Source organism: Vigna umbellata, chromosome 8 (assembly GCF_029865625.1).
Source record: "Vigna umbellata cultivar VRB3 chromosome 8, Vumbellata_1.0, whole genome shotgun sequence".
NCBI lineage: Eukaryota > Viridiplantae > Streptophyta > Magnoliopsida > Fabales > Fabaceae > Vigna > Vigna umbellata.
Genome location: NC_142172.1, coordinates 35,134,548 through 35,155,884, shown reverse-complemented (window position 1 = coordinate 35,155,884; position 21,337 = coordinate 35,134,548). Strand labels below are relative to the sequence as shown.

General features: G+C 32.3%; 2 protein-coding genes across 10 annotated transcripts; both read right to left on the bottom strand.

Moving 5' to 3' along the window:
• Positions 1-23: 23 nt before the first annotated feature.
• Positions 24-6,439, bottom strand: LOC148194570 (ras-related protein RABA5a-like). 9 transcript variants are annotated; one of them, XM_088096483.1, is made up of 5 exons: positions 6,340-6,439; positions 4,218-4,300; positions 2,160-2,257; positions 1,596-2,026; positions 24-488 (listed from the first exon to the last, which is right to left on the bottom strand). In XM_088096483.1, exons 4-5 carry the CDS (start codon positions 1,933-1,935, stop codon positions 154-156), a joined length of 675 nt encoding a protein of 224 aa, XP_087952609.1. In that variant the 5' UTR covers positions 1,936-2,026; positions 2,160-2,257; positions 4,218-4,300; positions 6,340-6,439; the 3' UTR covers positions 24-153. The 9 variants fall into 9 exon arrangements, with proteins under 9 accessions (XP_087952609.1, XP_087952610.1, XP_087952602.1 ...); XM_088096484.1 differs by having other exon boundaries at positions 4,223-4,300; XM_088096476.1 differs by having other exon boundaries at positions 1,596-2,032; positions 6,340-6,438.
• Positions 6,440-8,795: 2,356 nt separating this feature from the next.
• LOC124828466 (uncharacterized) lies at positions 8,796-19,619 on the bottom strand. The gene is made up of 14 exons (XM_088097580.1): positions 19,437-19,619; positions 19,212-19,295; positions 18,848-18,982; positions 18,534-18,763; positions 16,497-16,736; positions 16,267-16,359; positions 16,147-16,185; positions 14,534-14,623; positions 14,298-14,400; positions 14,070-14,150; positions 13,249-13,325; positions 12,618-12,698; positions 11,368-11,459; positions 8,796-9,211 (listed from the first exon to the last, which is right to left on the bottom strand). The coding sequence occupies exons 1-14, from the start codon at positions 19,486-19,488 to the stop codon at positions 9,088-9,090; spliced, it is 1,521 nt and encodes a 506-aa protein (XP_087953706.1). The 5' UTR covers positions 19,489-19,619; the 3' UTR covers positions 8,796-9,087.
• Between the last annotated feature and the right edge of the window lie 1,718 nt (positions 19,620-21,337).

The window sequence follows — 21,337 nt, the reverse complement described above, 5'->3', positions numbered from 1 at the left end:
TGTAATTCTTCCAATGCAAAGAATTTCTACTCCAAAATCTCCCAGTAAGCATTTAAAGATAAATCTTGAATATCTGAGTTACATTTTCATGATTTGTCGAATAATTATAATAAAAACTCAGTTTTGGAGCCGACATATTATCAAAACCTAAGATCAACAACAACCTTTTGCTGGCTCAGCATCTGCTGCTGCTTCTTGTTCACCTTCCCCTTGTAGAACAACAGTCTTTCCATTTTCAATATGGGAGACATCCGATTTGTTGAGCTCTTGAGACATCATAACCTTCCGACTTAAGATGTTGTAGATCTCCTTTACAACGGTTTCAAAAGCAGCTGCTACATTTGATGAATCCAGAGCTGATGTCTCCATGAAGAACAAACCCTGTGCCTCAGCCAAGGATTTGCCTTCAGCTGTAGCCACTTCCCTTGCATCTTTAAGATCTGACTTGTTCCCAACAAGTATTGTGACAACGTTCATGTCTGAGTGAGCTGTTAAATAATAAAAAACCACACTCCATTTAATCCTTGTTTGATCACATGGGCAATCAAAACATGTGACTACAATATGTTTTTGTAGCAAGAAAACAAATAAAAACCAAGTGGCCTATCAATATACTCACGACTAAACTTATCCGTTAACACTTATTTCACTTGGCTTTTTCTTTCTATTTATGTACAAGTTATTTTTTATGTTAAGGAACTTATTGTCATTTTCATTTCTAAGTACTTTGAGATAATCTTTTTCCAAACATACCTAAATAAAAAATGACCTTTTTTACTAATTAATTAAACCATGTTTAGTACAAGGTGCAGATTTATGTAAGTATCCTATATCTACTTTAATATAAAAAAAAGATCAAGACTAGCAAAGATTCAAAGCAGAAAAGAGAAAAAATAAAACAATTAACTCAGAATTTAGCATCCACATGATACATCCAACAGGGTAATGTTTTGTCAACTAATGAAACATAATCACGTTTAAGAAAGAATAAAGACTATAACATTGTTCTTTTACCGGCAGGATCATATTAAGTACCGATAAGCCATAACCCACTAGGGTTAGCCAAGTGGGAGAAGGGGGTGTGGATGGTATCATTATGTAAATGTGGTAGATTCTAACCTCAGTACAACAAAGAAAAATAGTCATTAGGGTTGGTCTTTGAGATAGCTTAATGGACTATAATCAGAATCCATTTTTTTATAAGATTACTGAAAAATGGTTTTAAAATAGTTAATTTCGTTTGGAACCTATAAAATATAAACTGTTACAGAAGAAAAGGGAAAAGGGTTTGAAAAATCATAAACTACTAATTTTCAGATTCATAAAGATAACTTATTTTTCAGAATTTTAAAAATTTCAGTCATTGTTCCAAACATACAACTGAAATTGTAAACATTTTTATCCCAAAACAAGCTGAAGTCGGTAAAAATAATATTAACCAAAAACATTTTACAATCACATAAAGTTTTCATATACTGTATCAGTGCCAAATTGAAGGACAAGTTAAAAATTTCCTAAATTTTAAACCTCACAAAGAAAATAAGCATGAGAAAAACTTCATGGAAAAAAAGGGACCAGACAATTGTAATTCTTACTGTGGAGTTCATTAAGCCATCGGCCTATGCTATCAAATGTTTGGCGCCGGCTGATGTCATACACCAGAAGAGCTCCAACTGCACCCCTATAATATGCAGATGTAACAGCTCTGAACCTCTCCTGCCCAGCAGTGTCCCATATCTGTGCTTTAACTTCCTTTCCATTAATATCCATCTTTTGAGTTTGAAACTCTACTCCTATAGTTGACTTCGAATTAGGATAAAACTCATCCCTGGCAAATCGTGCAAGTAAATTTGATTTCCCAACAGCTGAATCACCAATTAAAACAATCTTGAAAAGGTAGTCCTCAGTCTTCTCTTCTTCATTAGGTAAAGCCATCTGTCAGACCTAAGGATTGCCAGTGTGTAGAAACAAATCAACAATATATAATCATCACGGAATCTGGCCCATTCCAATACTAGAATGCCACCTTCACCTAAGACGAGAACAAGGATCAGAAACAAAAGAGCAACTGCTAACAAAGAATTAGGGAAAGACAGGAAGGGAATGTCGGTGACACACATTGCAGTTCCACAGGAATATTGGATATATAATAGATTTACCTTATGAAGTGACTGTTTACAGTTTCTAGCAAATACAACTGTATCCACCATCGGCATCAAGGCCCTCCAACTTAAACTACCAAAGCTTTCTTGCGTACCTGACAGCATCATTTGCAATACGCACCACTGTCAATGAAGTGTTATATTAATTTTAAGACTTCTTTTGAAAATTAGAGAGCATTTTCCAAAAGATAAATATTGAGTTCTTTTTCCACAACTGTTTCTTGAGAAAAACAAAATGCCCACAAGTGGGAATCAAAACGAAATGAAAACCTTGTCCAAAGATACTTGAAAATTGAGTCCATACATGGAAATAATTGCCCATTAAACTACAGATCAGGTAATACAACCAACAAGCAAGCAATTGATTGGCAGGTTTAAAATATCAAAACTCATCGCCGAGTGCTAAATAGTATATCACATATAACAATTCAACCTGTAGTACATCAACACAGGTCAAATTTCTTCTTGAAAGAAATTTATTGGAAAGAAGCATAAAAATCTTCAAATTTTATTCATTAACTAATAAGAGTGCATCGTTTCAGGTTATTTTACAGAAAAAAGGTTCCTCAGATATTTTTAAAAAATTAGTGACTAAATAAATCTATATTCAGCTTTCCTTAGGAGCTGATAAGATGTTACAATCTCTGATCAATCAAACTTGGATGCTAAAGTCATACTTTTGGTAAAGTGCTGTAGAACCAATTGTTAACTCTCTTGCATGCAGAGGTTGCATTATGCTTATATCAGTGTGTTAGTATTATGGTTTCCTGTGTCTGAACAGCACATTAATTTCCTAGCAAGAAACTTCAGAGCAACAATTTTTTTAACCATGTTGATTAACTTGAAGGAAAAAAAAAACATTACGAAAACATTTCAGGAAATTCATGATAACTTTTTATGCTTGACGATTATTGGGTTCTCTCTAACAAGCCCATACTTTGCCAACAAAATAGGATACAAAAAATGTCAGGAATCTGGTCCTTCACAACTATTCCTTATTATGCAAGGTTCTTTATTAACTAAATATAAGTGACTGAATCATAAAAATAGAATAGTCTTTCGAAATAATCACAACCAATTGTCCGGAGAAAAAGTAGAGGCCTAGAAAGGGAGCAGTGTTTACACAGAAATATCCTAAAATCTGATACATCTTTTAAAAATTAGTTACTTTTATAACTGTAAAATAAAATGGCTTCTCAATTTAACATCTCTTAAAAATTCAATTTTACACACATACTTTAGAATAACATTTTTAAAGCTCAACAGACCCTGAGTCTGAAAGAACCATGTTCAGGATGAAAGGGACATGTTTCCTTTAGGCATTATATTTTATTACTTGGCATATCGATAATGCCAAAAAGTTTAATAATATGACATGGCATAGCACCCACGGGTACGGAGTAGGGGTTAGCATACAGGAAGGAAAACTAGAGAAACATGAAACGGAAGACCAACAACATTAACTCTTTAGGAAAGAAGAAGGACTGATTAAAAGATTCAGAAAATTTCCAATTGATAAAGGTTTCACTGTTTAGCTTCTCACCTTCTTAAACCTTGATAAAGGTTTCATATTATGCATATTGTTTTTGATTCACAGCATAATTAAAAACAAAATCACAGTTCTAAATCTTTTTCTCCTAGCATAACAAAAATCAAGGTTCAGAGTGATCGATATTTTCAATTGATTCATGTAGGAACATCAGTAGAGAGGGTAAAAATTAAGGTTGATAGTAAAATTTTGGCTTGCAAACGGGCACTAGACAGAGCCCAACTGTGGTTGAAACTTAGATTGATAAAATACCATGTTTGATGGACAGGGAAGAAAAAAGATAAGATCACAGACTTTCTATGCATAATTCAACCCATAAATTTTTTGAGGGAAACTTATTTGATGCCCAAAATAATTGTTGGCAAAGGACAGCCCATGTGTAAACAAGTTCAAAAAATTTAAAGGTAAAACCTGAAATTATGTGATCTATATCTTTTGGGATTGTTATTTTCTTAGATATCCAGATAGAAAATTCTACAGAAAACAAAGTCAACAAATATAAATACCTCACCCTCCTTCTCTCCCTGTTCTCCCCTCAACTCCTTCAACTTCGATTTACCCTTGCACTAAGTCTTTACAGTCTCAAACCCTGGTATTAAGTAAAAATAGATTAGATAATTCTTAACCAAGAGATAAGTTGATTTCCTTAAATGATACAAAAATGTAAAACACTTAAACGTTAAATAAGAAATATCAGGCTGATCCATCTTTATAACCAAAAACAAGACGATTTCATGAATCAATTAAGATCGTTTTTATGGTGTTGAGTTTTCTACCTATGCAGAATATCATATAATGGGAGTAGGGGTGGTAGCTGTTGTTATACTGGGGCAAATAATCAATTCATTTCCTCAAATATTGTCACTTCTCAAACAATTATGCCAGCATCTAATGACTGGTAGCTTTATGGAGCATAAAGGATGTAACGACCTTTTACAACAGATAGCCAAATCATTATCATTGTTTTTTAGGTGGTAGGACAAAGGATGACATTATTAGAACAAAGGATAAAATATAACGGAACAATAAAAATCATCACAAAAATAGAGCCACAACATACATTGAAAAGAAAAAAAAAGTCATCACTAGTAAAATAGTATAGCCACCTTAGACAGAGTGTGAACCAAACACCAAAGAAAGACCACAAAACCAAAAAAATATCCTGTCCATACCAGATCTAAGGACTGAGACAATTTCTTCAAAGAATTTCAATCAAGCCATGTACACCAATGTAGAAGGACAAAAATACATGTAGTTTCCATGTGTTGCTGGTGTTGTTCTCCAATTAGAAATGCAGTTTACCTCGATAATCATCATAATAAATATTTCATTAAATATCTCTACACATTACCAAGGTAAAACTCCAATTCTAATAGGACAACATTAAATGTCAATGTAGATTATCAAGGTAAAAACCACAATAATCAGTAAAACAGCCTTTTTTTTATGGCTATAAGCCTATGACAATAATGTCCTCTAATTTTTCAAAAAAAAATTCCTTTGAACACCACTCTTAAAATGGACCAGATACAGTGCTGCATCTCTATAGCAGGATTCTCTCTCCAGAAAAATCTCAATTCTCAAATCAGATTTTCTCTTCTCTCTAATTACTGTTACACTAACCAGAAAATCGCTAGGACTTGGCAGAACAGAGTGTCAGGAGAGGATCCAGTTTCCTCTCGAAAACAGCAACGACAAGCTTTTCCAAGCAAATCTTCATTATTTCCACGTCCATAGACAATGCATACTCTAATAGCATTCACATGATAGCTTCGTAAATGAAGACAAACAAAAACTCTTTCGACGATCTTACAAAGGCATTAATTCTTTCAATCACCACTGTCTCTCTAAACTCTGTTTCCAAATCGCATACACACATCTCACAGACAAAGAAAAACTCTTCCGACTATCTGACAAAGGCATTAATTCTTTCAATCACCATTATCTCTCTAAACTCTGTTTCCAGACCGCATACACACATCCCACAGACATTCTAACAGAACCTTTCAATTAATAAGTGGTCCCAACAACTCCTCTTGAAACTAAGTCACTCATGCTAAAACTCTAACTAATCATATCTACTTCTTTATCACTCACTACGAACAAACTACGGGTTCAGTTGAACCATTCACCATCGACATTCTTGTTTTAAATTTAAAACAAAACCGAGTTCTTGTTTTAAATTTAAAACAAAACATGTGATCGTGCTAATTGGCAGAGAAGAAGAGGATACCATAATATGGCTACACTCTATTAACCCAAGCACACATAGATAACAAATGCGCAAATCAAGGGCACGAAAATCGAACTATTACATTACAAATGTGTTTACACCAAGTTAGGCACAGTTTAAAACAAACAACAATAACATAACTGAATCCAGTTCAGACAAGTTTGCAATGTAAACTGAAATTTCACCATATATGTTAATCAATCAAAATCCGCTGTGTGAAACACGTCAGAAGGAAAAATAGAGAAAAACGAAACGACAAGGGAAAATTACAAAGGAGAAGAAGGAAATGTTGTTACGAAATTGCGATAAGCGTTATTGAGGAATTGGGAGAGAGAGGGAGAGAGAGACGAATAATAAGAGATATGAGAGAAGGAAGAAGGAGAGAAGGGATCTACCGTTGTGATGTTGGGGCTGATGGATGCGCGTGTATGTGTTTTCAACGTTTGCGTCTGCGGGTTATTTCGGTGGAACTGAACTACTACCTTCTCTGCATCAAATCCTTTTTTTTTTATGTCTTTTTTAAGTAAGTTACACCTATATTTTTAGAAAACATTTTTTTTTTATTTTGAACAAATTTAACAAAGATTAAACTATATTCCTGTTATATGATTTTTTTTAAAATGAACTTCATTTTTATTTAAATAAATGTTATACTGTTCAATGTTTTAAAACTATTATGTATAACTCTATTATTATATACCAGCCAGCAGGGAATGCAGTCATAATAGCATCTTCCTGTCCACTTTTACATCAAGTAATAAAAACATAGTCTTCATAATCCATAAAAAAATTGCCATAATATTATTTATAATAGGGAAAAATTAGCTAGTGGAAAAGCGTATATTCAAATGGGTGGATCTATTTTTTAATGATTATTTAAAATAATGAATATGATCAATAAAATAATTAAAATAAAAAAGTTGTTACAAAACATGAAAGAGTTATTGTAAAATGCATAAAAAACTGTTAAAAAAATTATTTCACATCATTAATTACATTAGAGTTTTTTTATGTAGATATAAATTATAATATATATATATATATATATATTATATATAAAAATTTAGGTTTATTTCAAAGTCTCTCTAGAATAATTTATGAGAACATCTTATAAAAGTCATCTTATTAGAATTTTGTTAGGTATTTATGAGAACATCTTATAAAAGTCACCTTATTATAATTTTGTTAGGTATTTTGAAAAAAAATATATATGAAAGAAATTTCACATCCATCAAATTTGAACCAAATCAACATAATATTTTAATAAAAAAATTGATAATGATAGATTTATGATTCTTTTATTTTACAGAGTACTAACTCTGTTACCTCTTGTGGTTGTGAAATTTAAAGTTACAATTAGATTGTTGAAATTATGTTACCTAGCAATTGATTTTGGGAGATTTTGTTTTTATATCTGAAAAAGCGAACAGACCTCTTTGATTGTGGAAAGAGTGATCCAGAATGTAGTTCTGCATTTGGAAGTACCCTTTTAATAATAAAAATGGGGTGTTGGCTTGAGATTTTTGAAAGTTGCAGACTTTAGTTTGGACAGTTTTTTCTTAGTGGTCCGTGCAGGACCAGTTCTTCAATTTCCCTATACTAAAATGCATAAATGATCGGATGGAAAGGTAGGAAAAAATAATGAAACAATTAAACCACAACCACCTACACAGGTTTAATGTTTGTTAAGAAGAACAGGTTAAATGAAGTTTTATTCTGGCAATTCCCGACATGTACTTTCCCTTCACTTTTTTCTTTCACTCATACTTACTTCCATTATTCTACACTGATACCATTATCGATATTTGGCACCATTAACTATGCATATTTTTTCTGGTGAAAGAAATTGCACAAATGCAATACAATAATAAATAATATGTTATTGAATGTCAAAATAATGATAAAATAACACATATTTATATTTATTTCACAAATAATATAAATTTATATTCATTTAACTTATTATAAAACTAAAATAATCATAAAAGATAATTTTTTATATTATATATATTTATCAAATTAATTTATATATATATATATATATATATATATATATATATATATATTGTTTATTTTTGAAGAATCTAGGTTTCATAACAAAAATTGTAACTACATAAAAACATTAAAAGAAATTATATTTTGATATACAGAACTTTCTTAGATTTACTTAATATTATATATATATATTGCACCTGTATTGGATAACTATTTATGCATTGGAAGAGTATTTTACATTTTTTATTTAATTTTAATTTCTTCTGATGAACTTCAATTTTTTTAAACATTTTTTAAATGCATACAAATATTAAAAGTGTGTCCAACCTTTATTTTTTTAAAATATTTTAAGAGAAACAAGAGTATATCTAGAATGGCATAATATTTACTTTATGTACATAGAAAAGATTAATATTGTATAAAAGGGAAAGATAAAGTTATGTTCATATTTGGAAAAACATATTCAAATGACTATGGTGTTGAGTTTCTTGAAATAGTAAAATTCTCCAAATGATCCAAATTTAGAAACTATGTTTTGTTTCTAAATGTTGATAACATAGATGAGGAAACGGACACTATTGATACAATTATCCAATACATTTTTTTTTTGTTATGATAAATTTTTAAATTATAACCGTCATAATTATAAATTAATAAAAAGGAATCAAAATCTAATTTTTTTAACAAAAGCTGAATTTATCTGAAATATATTATAAATTCTTGTAAACGTATACATGGCGTATCATAATGCTATTTCTTTTTAATAAAATTTCGTGTTATCGTATCCATGTCATATTGTATCCATGTGGCACTAAATATGTGAGTTTATTTAGGATGAAACTTAAGATAAATTAAATTAATTTAAAAAGTTTAAAGTTAACTGCATTGTCATAACCTGGAATAACTGAATACAGCACGCAGGGTATATTACAAATTTCCAAATACGGTGAGCTAGCCAAATCAGTAACTTCTCTCGTGTATATTCTTTTTCCTCTCCCAATTGCATAAGGAAAACTGCTATATCATTGCAAAACTGAGAAAAGTGATGACCAAGTAATCCAAAAGCTAGCCACTGGGAAATATTCCTTGGTCCGGACTTGCTGGGAACTGTTAATCTGGTGCAATGTTATTCACTTATTGTCCTCGCCTCAGTCACCTTCAAGTTCAGCACCAAATTGCTCCAGTCGAATAGCATCTTCTTGCAGATCCCGGACTAATGCATGGTTTACTGAACCGTCATCTTCACTGGCATGTATCTGTCTACCACCAAACCTGATAAAATAAATGAGGAAAACAATGACAAGAGTTGAAACACACGGGAAAAGGTAAATGATGATACAAAAGAGAAATAAAAGAAAAGAAAAGGTAAAAGCAATTTCAAATGAAACTATTCTTTAACACTTTCAACACATTTTAAACCTGAACATTTGTTTTAACACCATAATATGAAGAGCAAGAATTCAGACAATGTACCTAAACAAAATGATAATGTTTCACTTAGGGGTTTTAAATTGCGTTGCTATAGCAATGTGGCCCTGCCCGCTATGAGGACTTTTACTGAGGTCTCAAGACAGAATGAAAAACATTAAGATATATCAACTAACCAAGAATAGGGAAAGGAAATCATGAGATTTGAACCAAGTACGATCTCTTAAACAGATTACGATATCAAAGAGAGTAGGGACAACTATTCTTATAAGACTTTCAATGATGAGCCTCTGATGCGGAATAATTAAAAATCTAAAGAACAAACAAAAGTTGGCTTAGTATCACTGAATTCAAGTTGGAGAGACATTGAGAGGATGGATGATAATAAAGTTTTTATCCTAATGGTATTCCTATTGTACATTGGAAATGCTTGGGAGAACAAAGTATCATTTGGCTCACTAAACTATTTAATGACATTTTGAGATAAAAGAAAATGACAAATTAATGAAAGAGCAACATTTTATATCCTATGTATCAGAACGAGAGATATTTAAAATTCTGTAAATTACAGAGAGATAAAATGTACAAGACACATTACAAATAATGGGAAAAGGTGGTTAAACATATATTAAGAGAGACTAAGGTTGTGGAGAATCAATCTGAATTCACGTCAACATCTACAATATAATATATTTATCTTTTTTGCGAAAGGTACGCAGAGGCAAAGAAAAATATTTACACATGATGGAAAAAAACGAAGAATTTGAAAAAGAAAGGTGTTAGTTAGACTAATATCAAGCCTATGCAAGACATTTGTTGGATAGCTACTAGAGTGAGAACTCTTGGAGGAGTCTTCTATAAAGATAGGTTTTCTTCAGGGCTCAATGTCTTTACTAATTTAATCTAGACTAATAAATGTGCTTAGACGTATGCTTTTTGCTGAAGATATAGTTTTTATTGAAGAATTGACAGGAGAGGCTGGCTAACTCTAAAATTGAAATTTCAAGCCCAATATATCATCGTTCTTTGTATTTGTGCTTTCGTACCAAACTGACTTAAGTAATTTTCAACATGATGAGAAGAACTGTACTATTCTACAATCGTTAGAATAGTAGTCTGGATTTATTATTACGTGTTTTATTTCTAAAATAATCATTAAGTTGGATAATATATACTAATGATAGCTAGCTCTGTAACAAGTCCACCATTATCTTTTGACCTTAATGCATATTTAACATAATAAAATTGATTGTGTACGCAAGGCAAACAATTCTCCCCAACTACTCTTGTTTTTCAATAAAATGTGAAGAATACAAAAAATACAAATATATTATATCTTTCTGATCAGTAACTTGATGTAATATTTCAGTTGTTAAAATATTAAATATAAGGTAGTATGGGCATCAAAGGATTCAACACAAAACCAATGGGATGGAAGTCCATTGTTAATATACCAAGATATAAAATCATTTCATGAGCTAACACTTAGCAGCTTAAAATTGACTCCTTTACTCGGCAAGCTTTCAAATTTTGGGAAACTACTTTTTCTACTATTGAATCGTATAATTAAACTAAAGTATATGGATTTTATAACCAACCCAGTTTCTGCCCCTGATCTTTCAACAATATTTTTTTATTAGTACCTTTTCTTGTTGGTGAATGTCTATAATCAGATTTGGAGATGGTCAACTACAGAAAGTCATCATGCCTAGGTTGAGTTGAGTATGTTATATGCGGTTACCAATTTTTAAAACCATGTGTTAAATATATTTTTTTAATAACCACCTCAAGTTTCTCCCAGTGTTTCAACAACAATTTTTGAATAGTACCCTCTCTTGTTTATGAATGTCCAGAATCATGTTTGGACATGGTCAACTACATAAAGTCATCATATGTCTAGGTTGAGTATGTTGCTTATATAATGCAGTAAGTTGCTAAAATATGAAGGTTGTGAATATATTGGAAAAAGAAGAAAATGGATAAAAAGCGCGTATAATTACCATCTTCCATTCATCAATTCTATGCACTTTTGGGCATCCTTCCTATCCTTGAATTTTACCAAAACAACTCCCTGAGGATGATTCTCACATATCTACAGAAAAAAGGCCAGCAGGTAACATGAAAAATATGAGATAAAATTAGAGAACACAAATACAATAGTTGCATGAAAATGATTGGTTTGAGTAGTAACACTTCTACAATAAACACTAGGGATAGTGGGTAGAAAAAAACAAAATTTCTAAAAACTAGGGTATGGGGGTGGGGTGATGCCACACATAATTATGGAAATATATAAATCAAGTAAATGAATTAGAAGATATGGAAAATTTCCAAGTAAATTCCGTCAGCAGTTGTCATACCAGAATGTAACCAAGTCATAACTCATTCGAAGCCGTGTTATGGTAATAAAGAATTACGTACACTATAAGCTTATACCTCTCAAACTATAGAGGCATGAGCAAGAAATGGTACAATATTTACAAAAGATGAACTCTAGAATTAAATGTTTCCCCTGCGTTCAGGTGGAACTAGGACTTTAAATGAAGATGCACTAATCAAACATATAGTTCTGTAGTTATATTCTCTTAAAATGTATTGAATTAAAAATATCATTTAACCAAGGCAACTAGTCAGGCACTCACATTTGCCAACTTTAAACACTTCCATTGACATGGGAATGTTTTGGGTTAACAAAAAGAAATTTCAGAAAAAACTTGCATTAAATGGTCAATATATGATATTAAAACATGACGCGTGGCTCAATGAGTGCTAGCAACTTCTAAAAACACTCAAAGAAAAGCTTCAAAAAAACTCTCTTGTTCGGGAGTAGCTTAAAAACATTCTTGTTCAAGATAAGGATTCCAATTCTATAATAAAAAATAGATAAAGGAAAATTTTATATGTTCATAAAATTTAATAATAGAGGCTTCAAGATTTACATGATAAATTGATAATACATCTCATCTTTTCTCCCCTCATTTTAAAACACCTCCTAAACAATATTAAGTTTACTTAAAGCCTACACCGCCTAAATCCACCAGCCAAAGATTGGACGCACCTGTGATATCACAGACTTAGTGGGGCCTAAATGGATTATAAAAAAAAAAGAAAGAAAAAAAAACATAAATGTATATTTCACTCAATTGTTTTAATTGGTAGGAAATATTTATTAGAAAACGAGAGAAAAAAATAGAAAAAGGAAAGAGAAGCCACTTTGTTTATCTTTTAAGGCATAATAAAGAGCAATTACCTTGACAGAATCTACAGGACCAAGCTTTGTACACTCCTCTTTAACATCTTCTTCTAGTTCTAAACGCAGATTTTCATCAGCCTGCATAGATTATGTAGTATCAGAAAATGTCCAACGTGTGAAATAGAAGAACCAAGTTATAATTAGCAAATTGAAGTTTGAATGTACAATGAGAAAAGCAGGAAATCCTATTATAGTTATTAAAAGGACCTAGCATAACTCAACTTTAAAAGTTAATTCAAGGGGAAGAGAGCCTGAGCCCAAAAGGAGCATTTTGATAACATTCCTAGCCAATGCGGGGCATCTAAACACACACCCAAGCACTCAGGACTGCACGTTTAGATGTGAAGTTTACAAGCTACTATACACCAAGACTTGCCTAAGCCTTGTAAAGAATATTTTGGTCTTATTTCTTACTAATGTGTAATCATTACCATCTATGACCATCAAAATACAAAAAAAAAAGGTTAACTGTGATCGCAAAATGTACATATTTTAAATATGTATGCCATAACTTTCAAAAGCAAAAAAAACTTCAGCAGCAATTTGTTTCTGCGACATATATAACCATGTCCACAGGCAGTAGTATGGACACTTGTAGTAGAAAATAAGCAAAACTAAGTGGCACAACCCTCATTTCAGCTGGAGAGAACATAAAACGAAGGATCACAGTAGCTGGAATTGAAACTTTTGCATCATCACGACCACCTGAGACATACAATGAGAAACAAATTATTAAAGGGATGCATGCTAAATAAGAAATATAATTCTGAAAAATTAATCTAAATATTTCAACCAAAACAGTCTAAATTTCTCATATTGAAAAGGACACAACAGAATACATTCTAGTTCAAAATTTTATAAATTATTCTCAATACTTGCAATGGCTCCACTATTCAAAAGAATAATACATTATAGAATTCATTGAGATATCAATTAGTTAACTCCAAAATGAACTCAATAATTAATTTCATTAATTTGCTTTCCTTCTTCTAAAATAAAGGCTTCACAAACTCAGATATAACTAATATTTTTTTTCTATATGACTTATGGTTCAGTTGTTTTATTTATTTCTAGAGCAAAATATTACATTGAACAGTGCATATCATCTATAAGATATATTTGAAGTAATTTTGTTGTCTTTATATCTTATGATTTAATACAAATTAAGATTCACAATTCAAAAATCAGCTTGGTGATTCACTGGTTGAATCTCAATTTGATAACCTAGCTCAGTACCCAACCAGGAATCTACTGCACATGTAAAGACTTAACCCACTCACTGTATAGAAATCTATGGTAAAAATATTTACCAGAAGGTAAATCAAAATTGTATTTTAATGAAAAAATAAATAAACGAAAAGGGGAAATTAGGCTAAATTTAAGATGGGATTGAGAATCAGTCATAATCCAGAAACACCAACTTGAAAATTTTGGGAGACCAAAGCATACCCCATCCAAGCATTTTTTCTTCCACCCTTTTCAATTTCTTTTTCTTTTTATTGTCTACTTGCCTGGATACAAACTTGTCTCCTGCATGTTTAAAGAAAGCTTAATCAAGCAACAGCAGGCATAATAAATACTAAATTATTAGTTTAAGACATGGATTGCATATAACCATATCTAACAATAATTGTCAGAAGTTGTCATAGGAAATATAAAGAATCCAACAACAGTTACCTTTCTGCTCAAATTTAGCCTGGCTGACAGACATAGGAATCTTGCCACCAGGGCGAAAAGGTGCTCCATCTAAAATTTGAATTGCCAAAGCCACTGATGGTTCCTAGTAAATGCAAACATAATTGAAATTATATTACAATCGCAGCATAATTGAAATTCTATTACAATCGCAGCATAATTGAAATTCTATTACAATTGCAGCTTTGTGTCACAAGGGAGCACAATAAGGGAATTACCTTAAGATATGTAACCAGAGCATCTCCCTTTTTCCTTCCTGTCTCTTTATCAACGTAAAGCTTCACACGTGGTCTTTTGGTTTCTGGGTCCTATCATAACCATGATCAGGAATTCGTGAGAAGCCAGTCCAAGTTAAAATACCCTCAAATAGCTAGTCCTTCGTTTTTACAAGTATTCACAGATTGTTACCCCATAATGAACTTGAAAGAATAGTCTCTTGCAAGGTACTCTTTGCGATAACCATGATCAGGAATTCGTGAGAAGCCAGTCCAAGTTAAAATACCCTCAAATAGCTAGTCCTTTGTTTTTACAAGTATTCACAGATTGTTACCCCATAATGAACTTGAAAGAATAGTCTCTTGCAAGGTACTCTTAGCGATAACTAATTTGGAAAAGTTGCTAGGGCATTGTGACTCAGTTATGGTTAGGGTATTGGCAAGTGGACGTGCCCAGAAGAAGAAAAGACAGGCTAATGAAATTTTCATCACAAATACAGTGCTTACTACCAAAACCCACATGCTAGCAGGAAAAGCATGATATGCATAACTTGCTCTTCCATGTCTAGAAATATCAATTCATATCTTTTTTAGTATTGTAGAGTCATTGTTCTATTAACTTATAGGCTTTGTTCACTTGTGTTGGAAGTCCCACATCGACTAGAGATAAGGTCAATTCAGTGTATATAAGTGGGTGCAAACCTCACCCTACAAGCCAGTTTTGTGGGGTTGAGTTAGGCTTAAAGTCCACTTCTAACATGGTATCAGAGTTATGGTTAGAGCCTATCCCAGCGAGTTCTAAATGGACATTTTTGTTTCTATTCCACCCGCTATCGGACCACTTAATTTCTACTATCACGCACGAGATGTCTATCCCTCAGCGTGAAGGGGGTGTGTTGGAAGGCCCACATCGACTAGAGATAAGGTCAATTTATAACATATAAGTGAGGTGCAAACCTCACCTTACAAGCCGGTTTTGTGAGGTTGAGTCAGGCTTAAAACCCACCCATTAAAAATGTCTAATCCCATGCTCGAGATGTATATACCTCGTGAGGGGATGTGTTGGAAGTCCCACATCGACTAGAGATAAGGTCAATTCAGTGTATATAAGTGGGTGCAAATCTCACCCTACAAGCCGGTTTTGTGGGGTTGAGTTAGGCTTAAAGTCCACTTCTAACAACTTGAATGGATTTGGGAGAGTGATTGAATGGATTTGAGAGAATTTGAAAATAAATTTTGTTGTTGTTTATTTGAGTGGATTTGGAGATGGGTGAGAGTGGATTTGGAAGTAAATTTTTTTAATCTGTCACATCAATCAAATCCTATACTAATTCTCACAAAAGTTGCTTCCAAATTCACTCTCACTTACCTCCAAATTCACTCAAATAAACAATAAAAAAATTTATCTTCAAATCCTCTCAATCACTCTCCCTCAAATCCATTCAAGTGAACAAAGGGATAGTGTCAACAGAGTTTTCTTTCACCAAGATAATATAACATTTTAAGATCCTTCTAATCATGAGAAACTAATAATGACATGAATTACAGCCCAATTGTTTATCATTTTTCAATTTACAATAGAATGGATAGTATATAATATAGGAATAGAAACATACCTCCTTTATAATTCCACATTTGGAAAATACCTCCACAATCTGCAATATATTACTCGATGTCATGTTAATTATAGCAACAAATTTTACACTCGGGAAATTGAGACAAAAGTTGATACTTACTTCATCAGTAGTGACATCCTCAGGCAACCCATTGACATAAACATGTGTATTGATCTTTAATTCAAACCAGCTATCAGGGGGTTTATTAGCTTCCTGAAACAGAATGAGATCAATAGAGGTGCCATTTGTCTTCAAAAAGAGGTACTCATTTCCAAGTAAAACCAACAAAGATAAGAAAATGCATTGTGGTTAAACCATTGACATAGACAAGATGCAAAGAAAAGGGGCACCTTCTTGTCAGTTTGTTGATCAGAAAGCTTCCTTTTTCCACCTGCTACCACACTGGCATTATTTGTTTCATTTGTTTCATTTGGTTCTTCCTTTAACGAAGGATCAGAAACAACCAATTCTGAACTATCTTCAATTTTTTCAGAGGCATCAGAATTAGTTATTGTTGGAAAAACTTCCTCCTCTTGCAAGAAGGTCATATCCTCAACCCCATAAGGCTCAGTGCTTCCAGTTGGATACTCCTATGATATAATAACTTTATCAATGACACTAAAAAAATCAATAAAAAGATACATTCAAGAAAAAATCAATAACAAAATACATTCAAGAAAAAATCAACAACTTTGGCCCGAAGAATAACTATAAGGGCATTATTGAGATTTATAGGAATAATTACTTCAAGAATTCACACAAACAGGAAAAGTAGAACAGGCCTCAACTTTGAAAACACAACATTCTGATTTCCTGATATTATAATGAAAGGAAAGTGGAAACACTACATAATTCACAAGATAAAAAAAAAGAGAGAGCATATTTCACAAAAAACAAAAATGTGACTGGCAGAAACTAAACCAAAAAGAGAAGTAATCAAATCCAAGTAAAGAAAAAAATGAGTATCCAGAACAGAAGCACTTCAGCTTTATTCAGTTTTTTAGAATATTTAGACTTAACAGTTCATAAAAATTCTGACTTGTTTATGTATTAAAACACATTAAAGAAAAATAAAACTTGAGAAACACTCGTATAGTGTGGTGGTTCTGTTAAATATTGATATGGATAATGGATATCAATCTTTTCTCTCTCTCTCACCTAAACTAAAAAGGCCCGTGCACCTGAATTGCTAACTCACACACAGATCTCTCACTCGGAGAATTAAAACATTTCCTCAACAATTTTATCAGTCCACCACCATTCCATACATCCCAGTCCTATATACAAAACTTTTAAACACAACTAACTATCAAACCACCTTAACAGAATTATATTGTCATGCATTTTTCCACTTATCACAGGTTGTGCAGAAGTTCAGAGAAAGAGAAAGTATTCATTCCCTGTGAATTAAAAGAATTCCTAGAACTCGTAATGTAATATCTGGTACCCAGCAGTAGCCACCAAAATTTCATACTTAACAGCAACTACAATGCACAGTGAGGAAGCATTGAATGGATTCAAAGGAAAGATCAATAATCATTTAATACTTGAGTTCAACATAAAACATCTACACAGTAAATCCTACAAGTAACTGCAACTCCTCTGAATAAGCAAATACTATGATATAAATTAAAACTTTAATTATAAAAATGATAGTGAAATAGATTCATTCATATGGTTTGGGAATAAATTGCCTTACGAGTGTTTCAGATTCCATTAGAACCCTATAGCTAGTGTTGTTTGGTTTAAACTTTTGAGAACTAAGTTTGTAAGTGTACATTTGTTTAAATATTCTTAAGCAGTGTTGTTTGAGGAAGTAACAGATTACCAGACACGTATATTCTATTTATTTTGGAAATGTATACAGTATCAAATTAATATTCAATTTTAACCATTTATTACAACACATAACACGTAATCCCATCAGCATGATAGAAACTTCATTTTTTTTTCTTCTGCCCAAGGTGGATTGAGTATGCTGTATGAAGGATCAATTCCACTAGATGCTAAACAATAACTACTACAGCAACGTTCGATTCTTGGGATTCAAATGCATGTAGCTTGTGCAGATGGCAGAATCTAAAACAAAAGAGCCTATAGTTTCAATGCAATGTGTTACTGAGTCACCTATCTCAGATGCTCAGAAATGGAAACAAGTGATAAGTTTGACAAATGTAAAATCAGCCCTATGAAATCAAGTAAGCCTCAAAAACCAGTTCAAACTTCAACAGCGTAACAACTTGATTAAAGTCAATCAAGGCATCAAAATTTAGGTAAGCTAGTAACCTATCTTCATTTAATTATAATATAACAAAGAACATCATTAGTCACAAAGTATGACAATAAAAATTATGATGATAACAGTGATACACATGTCATGCACCAACCTGTGGAACCCAAGCCCTGAGATTCCTGTCCCACTTATATAGAGTTCCATCATCATCAGTAAATTCTTCTTCACCCTCAGGTGGCGTCGAAGGTCTCTCAGAATCTTCTCCTGCTGCAGTACTACCAACATTGCCAGAAAAGGATCCAAAATCTGAACCTTCCACCTGTGCCTCTGCCTCTTTAATCTCCTTTTCCCATCTTTCAAACTCGTCAACATCGTCAGCAGACACTACATACAGGTCACACTCTAAAGCTCCCCAAATAACAACAATAACATTGAAAAATAAAAAGCGGAAGAGAAGAAAAGGCATACCAGCAGTTGAGAAATCTGATCCCTGCTGGTTAATTTGAGTCCACAAGTCAGAGACTGAGGACAAGGGCTGCCACTCACTCCTTCCTTCAGACCACACAAACGTATTTTCGGAGAGGTATCCATTCAAGAAGTGTTCTGTCCAAGTCAATTTTCAACATAAATATCACAAATAGAGGTTTCAATTTCAACATAAAATCACAAGTATGCTCAAAGTCGACACAGTGCTGCCTCAGCTTTCTTAGTTGGAGAGAACAAAAAAAAATAAAAATATACAATACCTAACCCTAGCTCCACTCCACTTTGTTCATTTGAAACACAAAACCATTCAAAGAAAAAAAAATGTATATAATATTGAAAAACTCACCGCGCAACTCTGAGAAGGCGTAAGGACCAACCTGTTGTTGATCCTCACCAAGAACATACCATCCCACTTCAGTAACCTTTTCGCCTATGGAACCAAATCATTACCGAAACATAATCGAATAAGGAACTTAGTCAAATTAGAGAAACTAATTTGTTTCTTTCTTTCTGCGAATAAGAGTTGAGGAATGAAAAAGATGAACGAAAAAAAGTGTGCATCCATTAGTACCTTGCGGTAGCGGCGGAGGTTGGTGGCTCTCGCCACCATTTTGCGAATTCATCGATTTTGGGGCACAATTTCGCGGTTTCTGCGTTTGTGCTGTCCAAGGCCAAGATTACGATACCAGATGACACTCTCTAGAGAGAACAAAGAAACTGGGTTTATTTCGGAAATAAGAGAAGCAATTTGGGAAAACCAATTTAATTGTTAAGAAATAAAATGACAACACTTAAAAAGTTGTCTTACTGATTGGAAATTAGAAAATATTGCTTATATATATATATATATATATATATATATATATATATATATATATATATATATATATATATATATATATATATATATATATATATATATATATATATATATATATATTTATATTAGGCACCCAAAATAACGATAATAAAAAATTATTAATGATGTTTTATTCAGATCAATATGAATTGTATCATATTTTTACATTGCTTAAATTTGTAATACCCCAAGTGGCATAAATATTAAGTTTTTTTATCAGAATTATGAAACTACTAAAATATAAAATATGTAACTTTTAATATATATTTTTATCGTGTAAAGCTTATACACATTCATAATAAATAAGGCAAGTTGAATTTATCATCAAGAAGGAAAAACTCATACCAAATTTTAGGTCTTAACTTTATTGTTTTATAAAACTTGTTCTCAGTTGACATTATTATAAACTTATATTATTAAAGTGATCATTACAAAAGAAAAAACAAACACACATAGACAATACGAAAGTAATGGTAAACTAAAATAGCAAAAGAATATACATACCTTTTAAAACAATAACAACACATCAATAATGTAATTCAAACAGAAGTAATATCATCAACCATAAACTCCAACCATCCAAATATATGTATTGTTATCAGACTCATGAGGAACGTGTATGGTGGAGCAATTTGCTCAGAATAACAACCACAATTACAACCACCATAACAATAACATACACCAAGGTTAATTTGTCGAATATCTATGATCAATAAATGACCATCAAACTAAGAACCTCCTTGTATTCTTCACGACATAATCGTCTATCTCTACTTAAAATTTGGGTAATTGAGAGTGTCAGAATCATCCCCAATCCTAGAGCCCCTATTTCAATACATTACAAAACATAACCACACTAAGATATTCTTCCATGGAATTCCTTTTTCACATCATATTAAATCCACACTTTTCATTTCATTTGAATATAATCATACATGTCTACCATATGTTTTCATCATACTTAACCATATACATAACCTTACGTAAACATCATCATACAATTAAATAAATACTATTAAATAAGCATAAAAAAATACAACTCAAAACCCAACCAGAACAAGAGAACAAAGAACATAAACCAATATTGCACACATGATGCTCAGTGTCAATAATCTGGCGCTCAATGTTATCCTCACTCAAAAAGTGGCGCTCAATGCTACTTTCCCAACACTCAACCCCATCACAATTGGAAGAGTAGCACTCATTGATAATATGATGGCGCTTAGCCCTAGTAGCACCATCGGAAAAGTGGCACTCAGCCCTACTATCATGCGTTCAACCCTATACCATAAATTCAACAACTCTAAAACTAGCTTTGATTGACTTCAATACATATCCAAATGATCAAAATGACACCCTATTCAATGGGAACGATTCATAAAACTTGTTTATAACTTAAATTATATACCAATTTGATTATTTAATCAAAAATCAAGGTTCAATCAATCAACCTACAACTAAAACTCATGAATCTTAATTCTAATGCTTTAAACCATATTTTCCAATACACTAACTAGCCAACTAAGCCCAAAATGACCTCAAGGTAAACTCCAAACAAGAGCTTCAATCATAAAACCATTCCTTCAAGATTTCACTTGTTAAAATCCCTAAAA

Excerpts from the sequence above, each read along its gene's own strand:
- LOC148194570 (XM_088096483.1), bottom strand. The coding sequence starts at position 1,935 with ATGGCTTTACCTAATGAAGAAGAGAAGACTGAGGACTACCTTTTCAAG. Across the intron at positions 489-1,595 it reads ATGGCTTAATGAACTCCACA|CTCACTCAGACATGAACGTT; the intron begins GTAAGAATTACA and ends ATTATTTAACAG.
- LOC124828466 (XM_088097580.1), bottom strand. The coding sequence starts at position 19,488 with ATGAATTCGCAAAATGGTGGCGAGAGCCACCAACCTCCGCCGCTACCG. Across the intron at positions 18,983-19,211 it reads CGCCTTCTCAGAGTTGCGCG|AACACTTCTTGAATGGATAC; the intron begins GTGAGTTTTTCA and ends TGACTTGGACAG. Across the intron at positions 14,624-16,146 it reads AATGTGGAATTATAAAGGAG|GACCCAGAAACCAAAAGACC; the intron begins GTATGTTTCTAT and ends TGGTTATGATAG.